The sequence below is a fragment of the Dasypus novemcinctus genome, chromosome 13, assembly GCF_030445035.2.
Source record: "Dasypus novemcinctus isolate mDasNov1 chromosome 13, mDasNov1.1.hap2, whole genome shotgun sequence".
NCBI lineage: Eukaryota > Metazoa > Chordata > Mammalia > Cingulata > Dasypodidae > Dasypus > Dasypus novemcinctus.
The window spans coordinates 57,686,532-57,700,890 of NC_080685.1; the positions used below are offsets into that span (position 1 = coordinate 57,686,532).

The 14,359-nt window shown below is 36.8% G+C and overlaps 1 protein-coding gene across 4 annotated transcripts in view; it reads left to right on the forward strand.

Annotated features, from left to right (window-relative positions):
* RALGPS2 (Ral GEF with PH domain and SH3 binding motif 2) overlaps nucleotides 1-14,359 on the forward strand; it is a 219,544-nt gene that overhangs the window by 66,071 nt on the left and 139,114 nt on the right. For all 4 annotated transcript variants that reach the window (XM_058274797.1, XM_058274793.2, XM_058274799.2 and 1 more), the window contains exons 3-4: nucleotides 9,069-9,173; nucleotides 10,228-10,278. In XM_058274797.1, the coding sequence (XP_058130780.1) occupies nucleotides 9,069-9,173; nucleotides 10,228-10,278 (156 nt within the window). The remainder of the gene's footprint in view (nucleotides 1-9,068; nucleotides 9,174-10,227; nucleotides 10,279-14,359) is intronic.

Below are 14,359 nucleotides of genomic sequence, written 5' to 3' on the forward strand. Positions count from 1 at the left end.
CAATTTGGAGAAAGCCAATACAATCAGAAAATCTTCAGAGAAGCCAGAGGAAAAGAAAACTCTTTACTTATGGAGGAGCAGGGGTAAGAATTACATTGGCGTTGTCTTCACAAACAATGCAAGCAAGCAGAAGAGTGAAATGTGTAAAGTGTTGACAAAAAACCCCACTAATCTAGAATTTTGTATTAAGCTAAATTATCTTTCAGAAATGAAGGAGAAGTAAAAGGTTCCTCAACCAAACAAAAATTCAGAGAAATGGTCACTGGTAGACCTCCCTTGCAAGAAATGTTGAAGGGAAGGGGATGTGGCTCAAGTGGTTGGGCCTGGGAGATCCAGGGTTCGATTCCTGGGGCCTCCTGAGGAAGGCAGGCTGGCCTGCACAGGAGTACTGACCCATGTGTGAGCTGGCCCATTCGGAGTGCTGGCCTGCATGGAGAGCTGGCGCAGCAAGGTGCAACAAAAAGAGACAGGAGAGACAATGAGAGACGCAGCATACTAGTGAGGTGAGGTGGTACAAGTGATTGAGCACCTCTCTCCCACTCCAGAAGGTCCTAAGATCATTTGCCGGTGCTACCTAAAGAGAAGACAAGCAGACAGAGAGGAACACACATCCGCATGGACACAGAGAGCAGACTGAGCGCAAAACGAAGGGGAGGGGAGAAATAAATAAAAAGAAATGCTGAAAGTTGTTCCTTAGAGATAAAATTGTATAGATCAGAAACTTGACGTAAAGAAAGGCCAAGCATTTTTAAAGGAATAAATGAAGGTAAAATCAAACCTTTTATTTTTCTTATCCTTAATTTATCTAATATATAATTGTTAGAGTAAGAGCAGTAACTTATTCAGTGATTATAGCTTATTGATAAAAAAATGAATGTCAGCAGTTTTAAGAGGAATGAGAGGTAGAGGAATTGAGAATACTCTTACAAGGTTCCTTCTCTACCCTTGATGTAGTATAATATTATTTGACAGTGAACTTAGATTAGTTGTAAATGTATACTGCAAACTTTAGGGAAACCACCAAATTTTTTTTAAAGGGTATATTTGATAAACTAAGAGAGGAGAGAAAATGGAATAGAATAGAATTCTCAAAGTGGAGAGACAGTAAAAGGGGAAGATTAAAAAAAAATAAGAACAAGTACAATACATAGGAAACAGTTAAAAATATGGTAGATATTAAATGTGAATGGTTTAAATATACCAATTAAGAGACTGATAGAGTCAATGGAAAAACAAGACCCAACTATTTATAAGAAACACTTTAATTACAAAGATACAGATTGATTAAAAGTAAAGGGAGGGGAGATTATAGCAAGATGGCAGCGGAGTAAGTAGCTCCTAGAGTCAGCTCCTGCTACAGGTCAGTTAGTAAACACCCAGGCTCTCTGGAGCTAGCTGAAGCACCAGTTTGGGGGCTTCGGGGGGCCAGAAGGACATCCTGCAACATCCTTGAAGGAAGGGAAGAAGGAGGCTGCCCATCTGCAGAGAAGACTTGTAAGTAGAGTGCTCCACACCGCGGAGGCTGGTGCCCATCCTCCACTGGAGGCACAAGCCACCTCGGGAGCTGTTCCATGGCTGGAATTGAAAGCTCCAAATCATACTTAATGGTAAGAAACAAGATGCTTGCCCCCTAAGATCAGGAATGTCCCCTCTCATCTCTCTTATTCTGCGTTGTACTGGAAGTCCTAGTAGGGCAAGATGACAAGAAAAGGAAATAAAAGTTGCACAGTTTTGGGAGGATCAATACACATAAATCAATTGCTAGCAGTGAACAATTGGGATTTGGAATTAAAAACACATTATCATTTCTAGTAGTATCCCCCAAAATGAAGTACTTAACGTATAAATTTTTAAATATGTATGGATCTATATGGAGAAAACTATGAAACTCTTATGAAATGAATTAGAGTTAAAATTAAAAATTGTTACACAAAAGGCACTTAAAAGAATGACAAGAAGGGTCACAGACTGGGAGAACATATTTGCAAAATACATATATGATAAAGGGCTTATACCCAAAATATACAAACCATTCTTAAAACTCAACAGTAAGAAAAACTTCAGGAAAAGAAAATAAACCACCCATTAAAAATGGGCAGACGCTTTGAATGAATTGTATGCTTTATTAATATGTACCAATAAAATTGATTTGTTTTAAGAAATGCACAGAAAATCTGAACAGGTACTTCTGAAAAGAGCATGTACGAAAGTCAAATTAGTATATGAAAAGATGTCCAGCATCATATATCATTATGGAATTTCAGTTTAAAACGAGATGGTACAATACACCCATTAGAATGGTCAAATAATTTTTTTTAATTTAAATAGAACCAAAACTGGCAATAGCAATACCCATTAGAATGGGTAAAAGTTTTTTGGTAAAATTGTTTTTTAGAAACCCTCGCAGCAGCAAACGATGTGGGGCAACAGGAACTCTTATTCATTGCTAATGGGAATGCAAAATGTTATAGAATTGGAGCAGTTAGGTAGTTTCTTAGAAGTTTAATACAATCTTCCTATATGACTTAGCAATTTCACTCCTAAGTATTTATCCAAATAAGTTGAAAATTTGCATTTTCACAAAAACATGCAAATATTTTAGTAGCTTTATTGGTAATTGCCCCAAATATAAGTAACCAAGATGTTCTTCAAAAGGTGAATGGATAAACAAGCTGTGGTATATCCATACAATGGAACATTATTCAGGAACAAAATAAATTAGCTATCAAGGCATGAAAGACATGGAGGAACCTCAAATGCATACTGCTTAGTGAAAGAAGCCAGTCTGAAAAGGCTTCATGCTTCATGATTCTAACTATGTAACATTTTAGAAAAGGCAAAACTATCAAGACAGTAAAAAGATCAGCAGTTGCCAAGGCTTCAGGTGGGGGTGGGGATGAAGGATGAATAAATAGAACAAAGCACATTTTTAGGGCAGTGAAACTAATCTGTATGATGCTGTAAGAGTGGATATGTGATATTATACATTTGTCAAAACTCATAGAACTGTACAACACCAAGGGTGAAGTGTAATATAAACTATGGACATAGATAGTTAATAATGTATTAATATTGGGTAATCAATTTTACAAATGTATGACTCTAATGCAAGATGTTAAAAACAGGAAATTGGGGGGTGGGAGTGAAGGACCAGGGGAAGAACTCTATGTACTATCTGGTCAATTTTTTGTAAACCAAAAACTACTCTAAAAAGTTTATTAATATTTTAGCTAAAAAAAAAATGCAAAACAAAAAAAAATCCATTTACAAGCCTGGAATTTTGGCTGGCTAACCTCAACAATCTACCATACTTTACTTCAAGAATTTTTAATAATTTGTAATCCCTAAAAGGAAAACATAAGAATATTGTTAAGGGAAGCGAATTTGGTTCAACTGACAAAGCATCTGCCTACCATATGGGAGGTGCAGGATTCAAAGCCAGGGCCTCCTGACCCATGTGGTGAGCTGGCCCATGCGCAGTGCTGCTGCATGCAAGGAGTGCCATGCCATGCGGGGCTGTCCCCTGTGTAGGGGAGCCCCATGTGCAAGGAGTGCGCCCCGCAAGGAGAGCCGCCGCATGCGAAAAAAGTGCAGTCTGTCCAAGAGTGGTGCTGCACACTCGGAGAGCTGATGCAGCAAAATGACTCAACGAGAAGAGAGACAGATTCCTGGTGCCGCTGACAAGAAATACAAGTGGTCACAGAAGAACACACAGCGAATGGACACAGAGAGCAGACAAGGGCGGGGGGAGGGAGAGATATAAACCTTAAAAAAATATATTGTTAGTAAATATCTCTGGCATTATTTTTATGATTTAACCATGTAGTGTAGACGTTATAATCTGTCATAATTACTTAGGAAACTGGTATTTCTATGAAAAAATATGGTCATTAAAATGACCATGGGACTTTTTGATAACAGTTTTATTTTGGTGCCCAGAGTATAGATACGGTTGAAATTTAGTTCTGCACTTTGCTGATATTTTAGGAAAAGTTGATGAAACTTAATGCCATTCATTTATATTAGAGGCAAAATGAGCTTCAACTTTGAAAAAATGGTAAACTTAGTTAATGAAACACAGAATAATACCATTTTAGAATACCTGGGCTTTATGAGATCACGTAGCCCAGTGGTCTTCAACCTTTTGACAATCTCTGCCCCTTTCTGATAAGTAAAAATATCTGTGCCTTCTTATAATGCTATTTAAAATCTCAAGTATGGCGAATAAAAACAAAGGCTATATTTGATGACCTTTTAATTTAAAATACGTTAATTATATGGTTTTAGTATGAATGTTTGTCTTGCTTGTTTATCACAAGCCTTTGGTCCTTGGTAGCAGGGGAAAATGGAGCACAATTGTAGATCACTTTTTTTTTAGGAGGTACTGGGGATTGAACCTGGTACCTCATACATGGGAAGTAGGTGCTCAACTACTGAGCTACACCTGCTTCCCTGTAGATTGCTTTTAAAGCCTGTACCTTTGTGCTGCTTTGTTGTCATTGCTACAAATCCCCAGACATTATCTTTGAAAATATCAATGAAAATAGAGAAAACTGATATGTAGAGAGCCTCATAACTTATTTTGGGAGACAATATAAATGAAATGAATTTTACCCAGAAATTCATTAAGTGGTTATTTGCAAGTTATGTTTAGAAATTGAGCCAAATTTGAGTTGTAAAAGCACCTTTTGAAGATTTTCTAGAAAGGAATATAGTGAGAAAAGAGATGTGAGGTTCCAAAGAGATTTTTTTTTAGCACAGTGTTAGGGAAACATTGCCTGAATTTATTGTATGTAGACACACCGGATAACACACATTTTTCCTTGAAATAATAATGTTAAAGAACTATTTTCCCGAGAGTGTTATGAATTTGACAAAAAAAGAGAATTTTTAACTCCATAGCAAAAGTTTATAAGTGCTTGAAGTATTTTTATTTTTTAACAGCTTTTTTAAAGCATCCACATACTACTAAATTCATTTAAGTATACAATTCAGTGTTTTTTAGTAAACTCACAGGGTATGGAGCCATCACCACAGTCCAATTTTAGAATTATCTCATGATCCCCAAAAGAAATCTTAAGCCTTATAGCAGTCACTCACCATTCACTTTCCCCTCAAGGTGTGGCAACCGCTGATCTCCTTCCCGTCTCTATGGATTTGCTTATCCTGGATATTTCATATAAATGGAAACATTCACTATGTGACCTTTTGTAACTGACTTTCCTCAGAGTGTTTTTAAGATTCATCTGTGTTGTGGCATCTGTCAGTACTTCCTACTTTTTTTTATAACTGAATAATATTCCTTTGCATGAATATGCCGTGTTTGGTTTATCCATTCATCAGTCAATGGGCATTTACTCCTATGTTTTCTTCTAAGTATTTTAAAGTTTTTGGTCCTAGTTTAGATCTGTGATCCATGTTGAGTTAATGTTTGCATATGGTATGGGGTGAAGGGGTCCAACTTTATTCTTTTGCATGTCAATATTTAGTTGTCCCAGTACTGCTTGTTGAATAATTCTTTCCCCATTGAATTGTCTTGAATTTTTTGAAAATCAGCTGACCTTAGTTTTATTTTCTGATTGCTGATGAAAAGCATGTGTGTGTATATATATTGTATGCAGTTGATTTTTGTGTATTGATCTTATATCCTACAGCCTTGATGAATCTCACTTATTAGTTGTAATAATTTCTTTGTGTTTGTGGATTCCTTGGCATTTTCTGTGTATGAAATCATGTGTTCTGCTAATAGAGGTAGTTTTAGTTCTTTCCTAATATGGGTGACTTTTTTCCCTTATTCTTACTTAATTTTGCCTAATTGCCCTGGCCTGAACCTTTAGGACAGTATTGCATGGGCAAAAGCAGACATCTTTGTAATTGATCTTAGGCAGAAAGCTTTTTGTTTTCAAGATTAAGTATGATGTTAGCTGCCATTAGAGCTCTATTTTAAAGCGTCAGATTTCCTTGATAACAAGAATATCAGGGTAGAATTAAAAAAACCAATGCAGCCAATCCTTCTGTAATGTATGTTTTGAAAACACCAATTTCTTCCAATTCAATAGAAATATTAGGAATTTGAGCATAATATGAGTTTCCAAATTTGTCTTACTGCATCCCTCAAAAATATTTTTTCCCTCGATCTCAGCATTAATTTCTACACCAGTTTCTTTCTTTCCCCAGTCTACATGCATCATAGTATTTTCATTACGTTATACTAGCTTTAGTTGATGGTTACCAGGGCTTGAAAAAACATCTTGATAACATTGTGTAAAAAAATATTTTGTTTAATTTCAAAAGAAGTTTAAATGAATTTTTGCATAGTTTGAGGTTGATATAGTTAGCTAAATCAACAGTTGGGCACTAAAATGCGTTTCATTTTTATTTCATGAAAGCTTATATAACTTAAATGCCAGGCACCATTCTAAGCACTTTACAACTACTATATTTAATTGACCCAACATTTTTATTTTTCACATTTTTACATCTCTGCAATCAGGATATGTCTTGCTGTTGCTGCTTTATCTTATCTTAGAGACACATAACATATTGATATTAGGCACCTTGCACACAATGACATCTTTTTTTTTTTAAAGGTTCATTTTTATTTCTCTCCCCCTCCCGTTGTCTCCTCTCGTGTCCATTTGCTGTGTGTTCTTTATGTCCGCTTGCATGCTCGGTGGTACTGGGAATCTGTGTCTCTTTTTGTTGCATTATCTTGCTACATCAGCTCTCCATCTGTGCGGCGCCACTCCTGGGCGTGCTGTGCTTTTTTCGCACAGGGCGGCCCTCCCTGCGGGGCACACTCCTTGTATGTGGGACTCCCCTACGCGGGGGACACCCCTGCGTGGCACGACACTCCTTGTGTGCAGTAGCACTGCACATGGGCCAGCTCACCACATGGGTCAGGAGGCCCTGGGTTTGAACTCTGGACCTCCCATGTGGTAGGCGGACACTCTATCAGTTGAGCTATATCCGCTTCCCACAGTGATATCTTAAATTTGTTGACATTTATTTATTAACTTATTTAATCCTCTCAATGACCTTTTGAGACAGGTACAATTATTACCCCTTTTATAGACCAGCAAACTAAGCCACAGAAAAGTTAACTTATCCGAGGTTACAAAGCTAATAAATGATAGAGTCTGAATTTGAACCCAAGCAGTCTGGCCCTAGATTTTGGGCTTTTAAGCATATGTGCTTTGTTGTAGACTCACAAAGAAATATTCATGGGAAGCGGATTTGGCTCAACGGATAAAGCATCCGCCTACCACATGGGAAGCCCAGGGTTCAAACCTGGGGCCTCCTGACCCGTGAGATGAGCTAGCCCATGTGCAGTGCTGATGTGTGCAAGGAGTGCCATGCCATGCAGGGGTGTCCCCCATGTAGGGGAGCCCTACGCGCAAGGAGTATGCCCCTCAAGGAGAGCCGCCAAGTGCGAAAAAAGTTCAGCCTGCCCAGGAGTGGCGCTGCACACATGGAGAGCTGATGCAGCAAGATAACGCAACAAAAAGACACAGATTCCCTGTGCCACTGACAAGAATACAAGTGGACACAGAAGAACACACAGTGAATGGAAACAGAGCAGACAACTTGGGGGAGGGGAATAAGTAAAAAATAAATCTTTAAAGAAATATTCGTAAGTATCTATTGTTTCCTCTCTAAGCTGTTTCACAGGATATATTCATTTTAGTTTATTCTTACAATTACAAGGACCATTTCAGATGAATCTTAACCTGTCTTTGCAGATTCCTCATGATATTCTAGTATTAAACAATGCCAGATGTGGTAGAAAATGACACTTCATTTAAAAAGTCATGATCTTTTCTGTTGCCTGTATACTTAATTTTGATTAAAACATTCAAATTGAAAGAGTCATTGGGACAGTGGGTTAAGGATATTTAGTGAATTGGATCCCTTAACTTTGTCATGATTATGAACCCATACTAGATATTTTGTTGCTACTGTTACAAGGAGAAAAATTAAAGCATAATGACAGGTACTCAGAACTGATATATGGCAACTGGTGGTTTGACCTATACCCTGATAATTGGAATGTTGGTTAATTTTTGTGCTTATAACTGTGACTTTATATGAGGCAATCAATGATGATCTTCTGAAATTAGCCAACTGATAAAGAATACATTTTTTTTCTTGTGTAACAAAAGAAATAGAATATTTTACAGGTATAAGAGTTTCAGGGCCAAAAGCCCCTTTTTGTTCAACATGTAGCAATAACAAATTCAAATTTAAACCAGTAGGGAGGAGATGTGGCTCGAGCAGTTGAGCGCCTGCTTCCCACATGGAAGTTCCCAGGTTCAGTTCCCAGTTCCTCCTTAATAACAAAAAAAAAAAAACCACAAACAACAAGCAAGCAAGCCAAAAAACTAGCTCAGGGGAGCCGATGTGGATCAGTGGTTGAGTGCCAACTTTCCACATACAAGGTCCAGGGTTCAATTCCCAGCCCCAGTAACCAAAGAAAAAAAACACAAAAAACAAAACCAAAAAAACAAAACAACAACTTAAACCAGTAATCTTAAGCAGAAAACAATTTGTAATGTAGTAGGAAGAGCAGTATCAATTATAATATCACTGACAGATATCACTCAACAAATAAGAATGGATTATACAACTCTAGAATTAATGGAGTTGCTCTGAATGTTTTCATGTGATTGGTTTAGGTTTTCAAAATAATTTTGTCTTTTCCTAATAAAAATGGGTTTAAATTTTTTTAGATAGTTGTATATACTTCTCTTTTGCTTCCCTTTACATTTGAGAATCACTAAACTTGTTGAAATATTTTATCTCTATAGGAAATGATAGGATGCCAGGAAGAGGAAACTTATACACACAAAAAATGACTTACTTAATCTAAAGTAGATGCAAAATTTCAGATTTCCTACCCTTTGTCTAATACTCTTCCAACTAAGCAATATATCCTGCTCGGTTTTTTGTGGTGTTTGTGTAATATTATAACCCACTGTTCTTAATTTCCTCAGTTTTTAGTACTGATCTGGTTTCTATGACATTAACTATGAGATATTAAAATGGCTGCTTTTTCTTCAATTTGACAGAAAAGTAGCAGCTCTGAATCATTAAGTGACAAAGGTTCTGAATTGAAGAAGAGCTTTGATGCTGTGGTATTTGATGTTCTTAAGGTTACACCAGAAGAATATGCGGTAAGCTTACTACCTCTCTCTTCCAGTTTTTGCTCATAATTTACATGTTGATGCTGTAGATTTAGAATTTTAGGCCCCATGGAGGAGTTGGTTAAAAAAAAAAAAGAGTTGGATATGGGAATTTATGGGGAGAAGCACAACGATGGAGTGAGCACAGAAGAATGAAGTGGGGAAAGTGAGGAGCTGTAGATATTTTTAGGACAGCTTTACTTACCTTAAATTGGTAAGTAACAATAAGTAAGTATTTATCCTAATTGTAATTACTTTCATCCTACTTATACCACCTCCCAAGCCAACTGTACTTTCATCAACATATTTGAGAGGTTATTTTTACTCTTTAGTAAATTGAAAAATTAAACATGAAGATGTTATAACGATATCAGGAAAGATACCTAGAAAACTTTTATATCTTGACTGTGAAATAAACATTTATTTGTTTATGTTCTCTTTCTCTTTGAATTTTTTAATGGAATATAATGATTTCCTGATATGGAGCCAGTTGTGCTTTACAGGAATAAATTATCCTTGGCCATCGGTGTATTATTCTTTAATATATTGCTGGGTTTTGTTTTACATCTATAGCCATAGATGAGATAGGTCCATAGCCACTTAGGTCTTTAGATATAATGTACTACTACTAGTGTAGTCTCATTACTTTTCATAAATTAGGAAGAATACCTTTTTATCAATATCAGCTTTTATGTTACTGTTTGAAGAAATATGATTCAATAGTCATTAATAAGAACAGTGTTCCATAAACCAATAGATCTGATTTTTGTTTTTGATTTTGATTTAATGTGTGGCTATCCAAATTTTAATTTTTAAAATTTTCCAACTTTATTCATCTCATAAGAAAATATGAATGGGCATGGGATAATTAGAAGCAATGGAACAAAGGCTAAATTTTCATTTTTTGTAAGCATCTTATAAAATTTAGTGTGTTCTATTGATGACTTGTGTATTCATCCATAATTTGGTACAGAATATAATTTTAATTTGGAATATATGGTACATCATGGAATGCCAAAGAAGGAATTTTCTATTTTTATTTCAGGGTCAGATAACACTAATGGATGTTCCAGTATTTAAAGCTATTCAACCAGATGTGAGTAGTTTTAAGAACTTGCCTTTTATATATAATATCCCAAATTAAGAAGTTTTAGAAGTATCAATTTATACTTCTTGCTAATTTTTAAGTGTTTAAAACTTTTGATGTAACTTGTCTGTGTAGTATTCAGATCTCAGAAAACAGTGTGGCATTCGTAGCTTCAGATCATTAAATTATAAATGGGACTATTTGAATCATCTTGGTTGACTCAGCATTTATGACTTCACTGAAGGGAGACTTAGAGAGGTGGAATGATTTGCCTGTGGCTTGGAAAAATTTAAAGGTAGTATAGAAATTAGAAACTGGGTTTTACTCCAGTATTCATTCCCCCCATACCTTTAACTTGTGACTTTAATATTAGAGTATGTGCTGACAGGTTGGAAGAAGAGGGATCATGAAGGCATTTTTTATGCTTTTGCTGAGAATAAGGGGACTAGTGTTTATTATGCACATCTCCTCTATAAGATGTGTACTATGCTATGCGAGTGTGTAGGGTTCCTGTGGTCTTTACAACCCAGGTATAGTGGTATCTCCATTTTACTGATAGGGAGTCAGAGTGACAGTTGTCCTTGATACACAGCTATGTGTTAGAACTGGGTTTTAGACTCTAAAAAAGGATTCCTCCTTCACTCTATCATGTAAGAATATAAATACAAACAAACTCAGTGATAATTTCAATATTTAATACCATAGGAAAAATACTATTTTAGTTCTTTGGGGAACAAAATACACTGTATTTGTTGTGATATGTACAATTCTAGAGTGGCCCTGATTGCTGTTTATAACTACTAAACCAGTTAGAGAAAGCCTCTGTGACTTACATGATACAAAACAGCATTCTGTAATTTTTGAGTAAGGTACTTAATGTCTTAGTATCTCAGGTTTGTTAACCTATAAAATGAAGGTGTGAGCCTAAATGATCTGAGTCCCTGTCATTCTCACAATTCTGTTTTTTCCTGACTTTTCACCTATACCACACTCTCTGAAGAGAACCATTAGCAATTAGAAGAGAAATAGTCTGTTCTAACAATAAAACAACAAATGGTTTTTGTGTTTATATGGCAAAAAACTGAAATACTAATTTCCTTACCTCCCTGATCAAAACAAAACAAACTAAATTCTTACAAAAATTAAATTTTTTTGTCTTGAAATTTAGTGATTTTCTCCTTAGACATTTTTTCCTTTTGAATAAACTGCAATGATTGTATCACTATATTATATCAGCACTGTGCAATAGAAATACCATGTGAGCTACTTATGTAACTTTAAATTTTCTAGTAGTCACACTAGAAAGTAAAAAGAAACAAAAAAGTAAAAGTTAATTTTAATATTTTTGTTTAATCCACTACATCCAAACTATTACTTGTAATCACTAAAAATTATTGAGATGTTATATTCCTTTTACCTGTAGTAAGACTTTGGAATCTAGTTTAACATTCACAACCCATCTTCATTTGGAGTAGGCACATTTCAGGTGATCAGTAGCCATTTGTAGTTAGTGACTTGGACATTGAAGATCTAGGTAACTACCTGAGGACATAGACTGGGTCTAATTTTTTTTATCCCCGTAGGGCATCTAACACTCCTTTTTTTTTTTTTTTTAAAGTAATGGGTGCTGGGGATTGAACCTGTGACCTGTGTGGGAAGTCAGTACTCAGGCTCTGAGCTACATTGGTTTCCTGAGTTGTTTCTTTTGTTTGTTTTACTTGTTGTTTGTTTTTTCAGGAGTCACAGGGAATGGAATCCAGGCCTTCCATGTGGGAGGCAGGCACTCAACTGCTTGAGCCACATCCGTTCCCTAACACTACTTTTTGAAATGTAGAAATCTACCTTAAAATTCCTTTGACTGCATACACTTTATACGTCTAATTCAACACACTTCCATTGATTTTTTTAAAAAAGCTTTCTACCTATCCTATTTATCCTTTATATTTCTACTCCCAACACCCTAATCCAAGATATTCATCTTCTCTCAACTGAAGTACTGCAGTAGCCTCTTATCTACCTGCATCCACGTTGTCCCCTCCAAACCATTCTCTGCAGTACAGCCCTGGTAATCTATACAACATTCAAATCTGATAAAACAAACAAACAGAAAAACTTCCTGCTTTAAACACTGCAGGCTTGCTGTTGCTTTGAGGATAAAGCCAAAACATCCTAATGTGGTCTACAAATCTTTTGATAGTTTTGCCTGTTCCTGCCTTCTCCAATCCAATCATACCCCTTTTTCACCTCTTCCTAGTCTGGCTGCACTGGCCTTTTTATAGTACCCCTCACCAGTAAGTTTGTGCACATCCTAGTTAACTCCTACTTATCCTTCAGTTCAAGTGTGATTTCTCAAGTAAGCCTTTCCTGTCTCCCTGCAAGCTGTCCTAGCATTCTGTACTAATACACTGGTCTTGTCATTTGCAAGTTTACCTTTGTTGTGATTCAGCACATATTTACTGAGTGTCTACCAAATACAAAGTAGTTACAGTTGGCGGAGATACACCAGTGAACTAACAGACTAAAAATTCCTGCCCTCATGGAGCTTACCTTTGAGTGAGGTGAGCTAGACAAATATCATGGAAAAAAAAGAGCGATAGGGAGTGAGGGCAGTATGAGTTGTGATTTTAGATAGCATGTTCTGGGAACGATTTACTGAGAAGGTGACATCTGAGCAAAACCCTGAAGAAGGTGAGAAAGCGATTGCCACATGGGTGTTTGGGGTAAGAGTGTTCAGATGAGGAATTAGCAGGGGAAAAGGCCAGTGAGCTATACAAAGGAGTGGGCAGGGGACGGAGTATATTAGAAAATGAGTGGTAGGGTGAGGACTAAATGGTGTGAGGTCTGGAAGACCATGACTTTGAAAAAGGTGGGGGGCCATAGGAGAGATTTGAGCAGAGTGGCCTTTCTTGACCTGGACAAGAAGTAACAGTTTGGAAGATATCAGTGTAGAAATGGTATTTAAAGTGTGGATGAGATTACCAAGAGAACCAATATAGATAGAGAAAAAAGCGTCCTGATTAGAGAGATGGAGAACTGAGCAAAGGAGACTGAGAAGTAGCAGTCAGTTATTTAGGAGGAAAACCGGGGTAGGATGTCAAGTGAAGTATTTTTATTTTTTTAAAGATTTATTTCTCTAGCCTCCCCTCCCACCCCGCCCCATTGTCTGCTCTCTGTGTCCATTCGCTTTGTATACTTGTGCGTCCGCTTGCATTATCAGGCGGCACTGGGAATCTGCATTTCTTTTTTGTTGCATCATCTTGCTGCGTCAGCTCACCGTGTGTGTGGTGCCACTCCTGGGCAGGCTGAGCCTTTTTCATGTGGGGCGGCTCTCCTTATGGGGCGCACTTCTTGTGCGTGGAACACCCCTACGCAGGGGCGCCCCTGCGTGGCACAGCACTCCTTGCGAATGGCAGCACAGCATATGGGCCAGCTCACCACACAGGAGGAAGTATTTTTAAGGAGGGGGTAAAGGGTGTAAAACGTTAGTCATGTGCTTATGGTTTGATGGATGCTCTTCCAGTTGGTTAAGCTACATGAGGGCAGAGACTGAGAATTTTTTGCTTATTATTTTATCTGGCATGTAATGGGAGCTCAAGATTTAGGGTGAAAGAATGAACATAGTGTTAGGTAAATATTAAATATTTGTTCAATGAGAATGTTTTAAAAAGTTGACAGCAGCAACTCTTAAAAAAAAAACGAAATGATAGAGCACCGACATGTTCTTATGTTTCAGTCACAAGAAATCATCAAGACTCTTTAAATCTGGCAGCATAAACAAGACTTTGTCATCTGACAGAAAAATGTTTTCTAATTTATTATGAAATATATAAGATATGCAAAAAGGCATAGGGAGCCACTGACTTGTACCTTTAAAAGTGGTTATAATGGCAAATTTTATATTGCATACATTTTACCTAAAAAAGAAAAAAGACAAAGAATAATAAGGTAAAATCCCTGTACTTAACCAGTACTGCTGAAGTTCCCACACTTTCCTCTCTTCGCTCCTCCCACCAAGGTAAACACTGTCTAATATTAATTTATATCATTACTGTGCATTTGCTTAATTTTTTCTCTAAGTATATGACTCCAT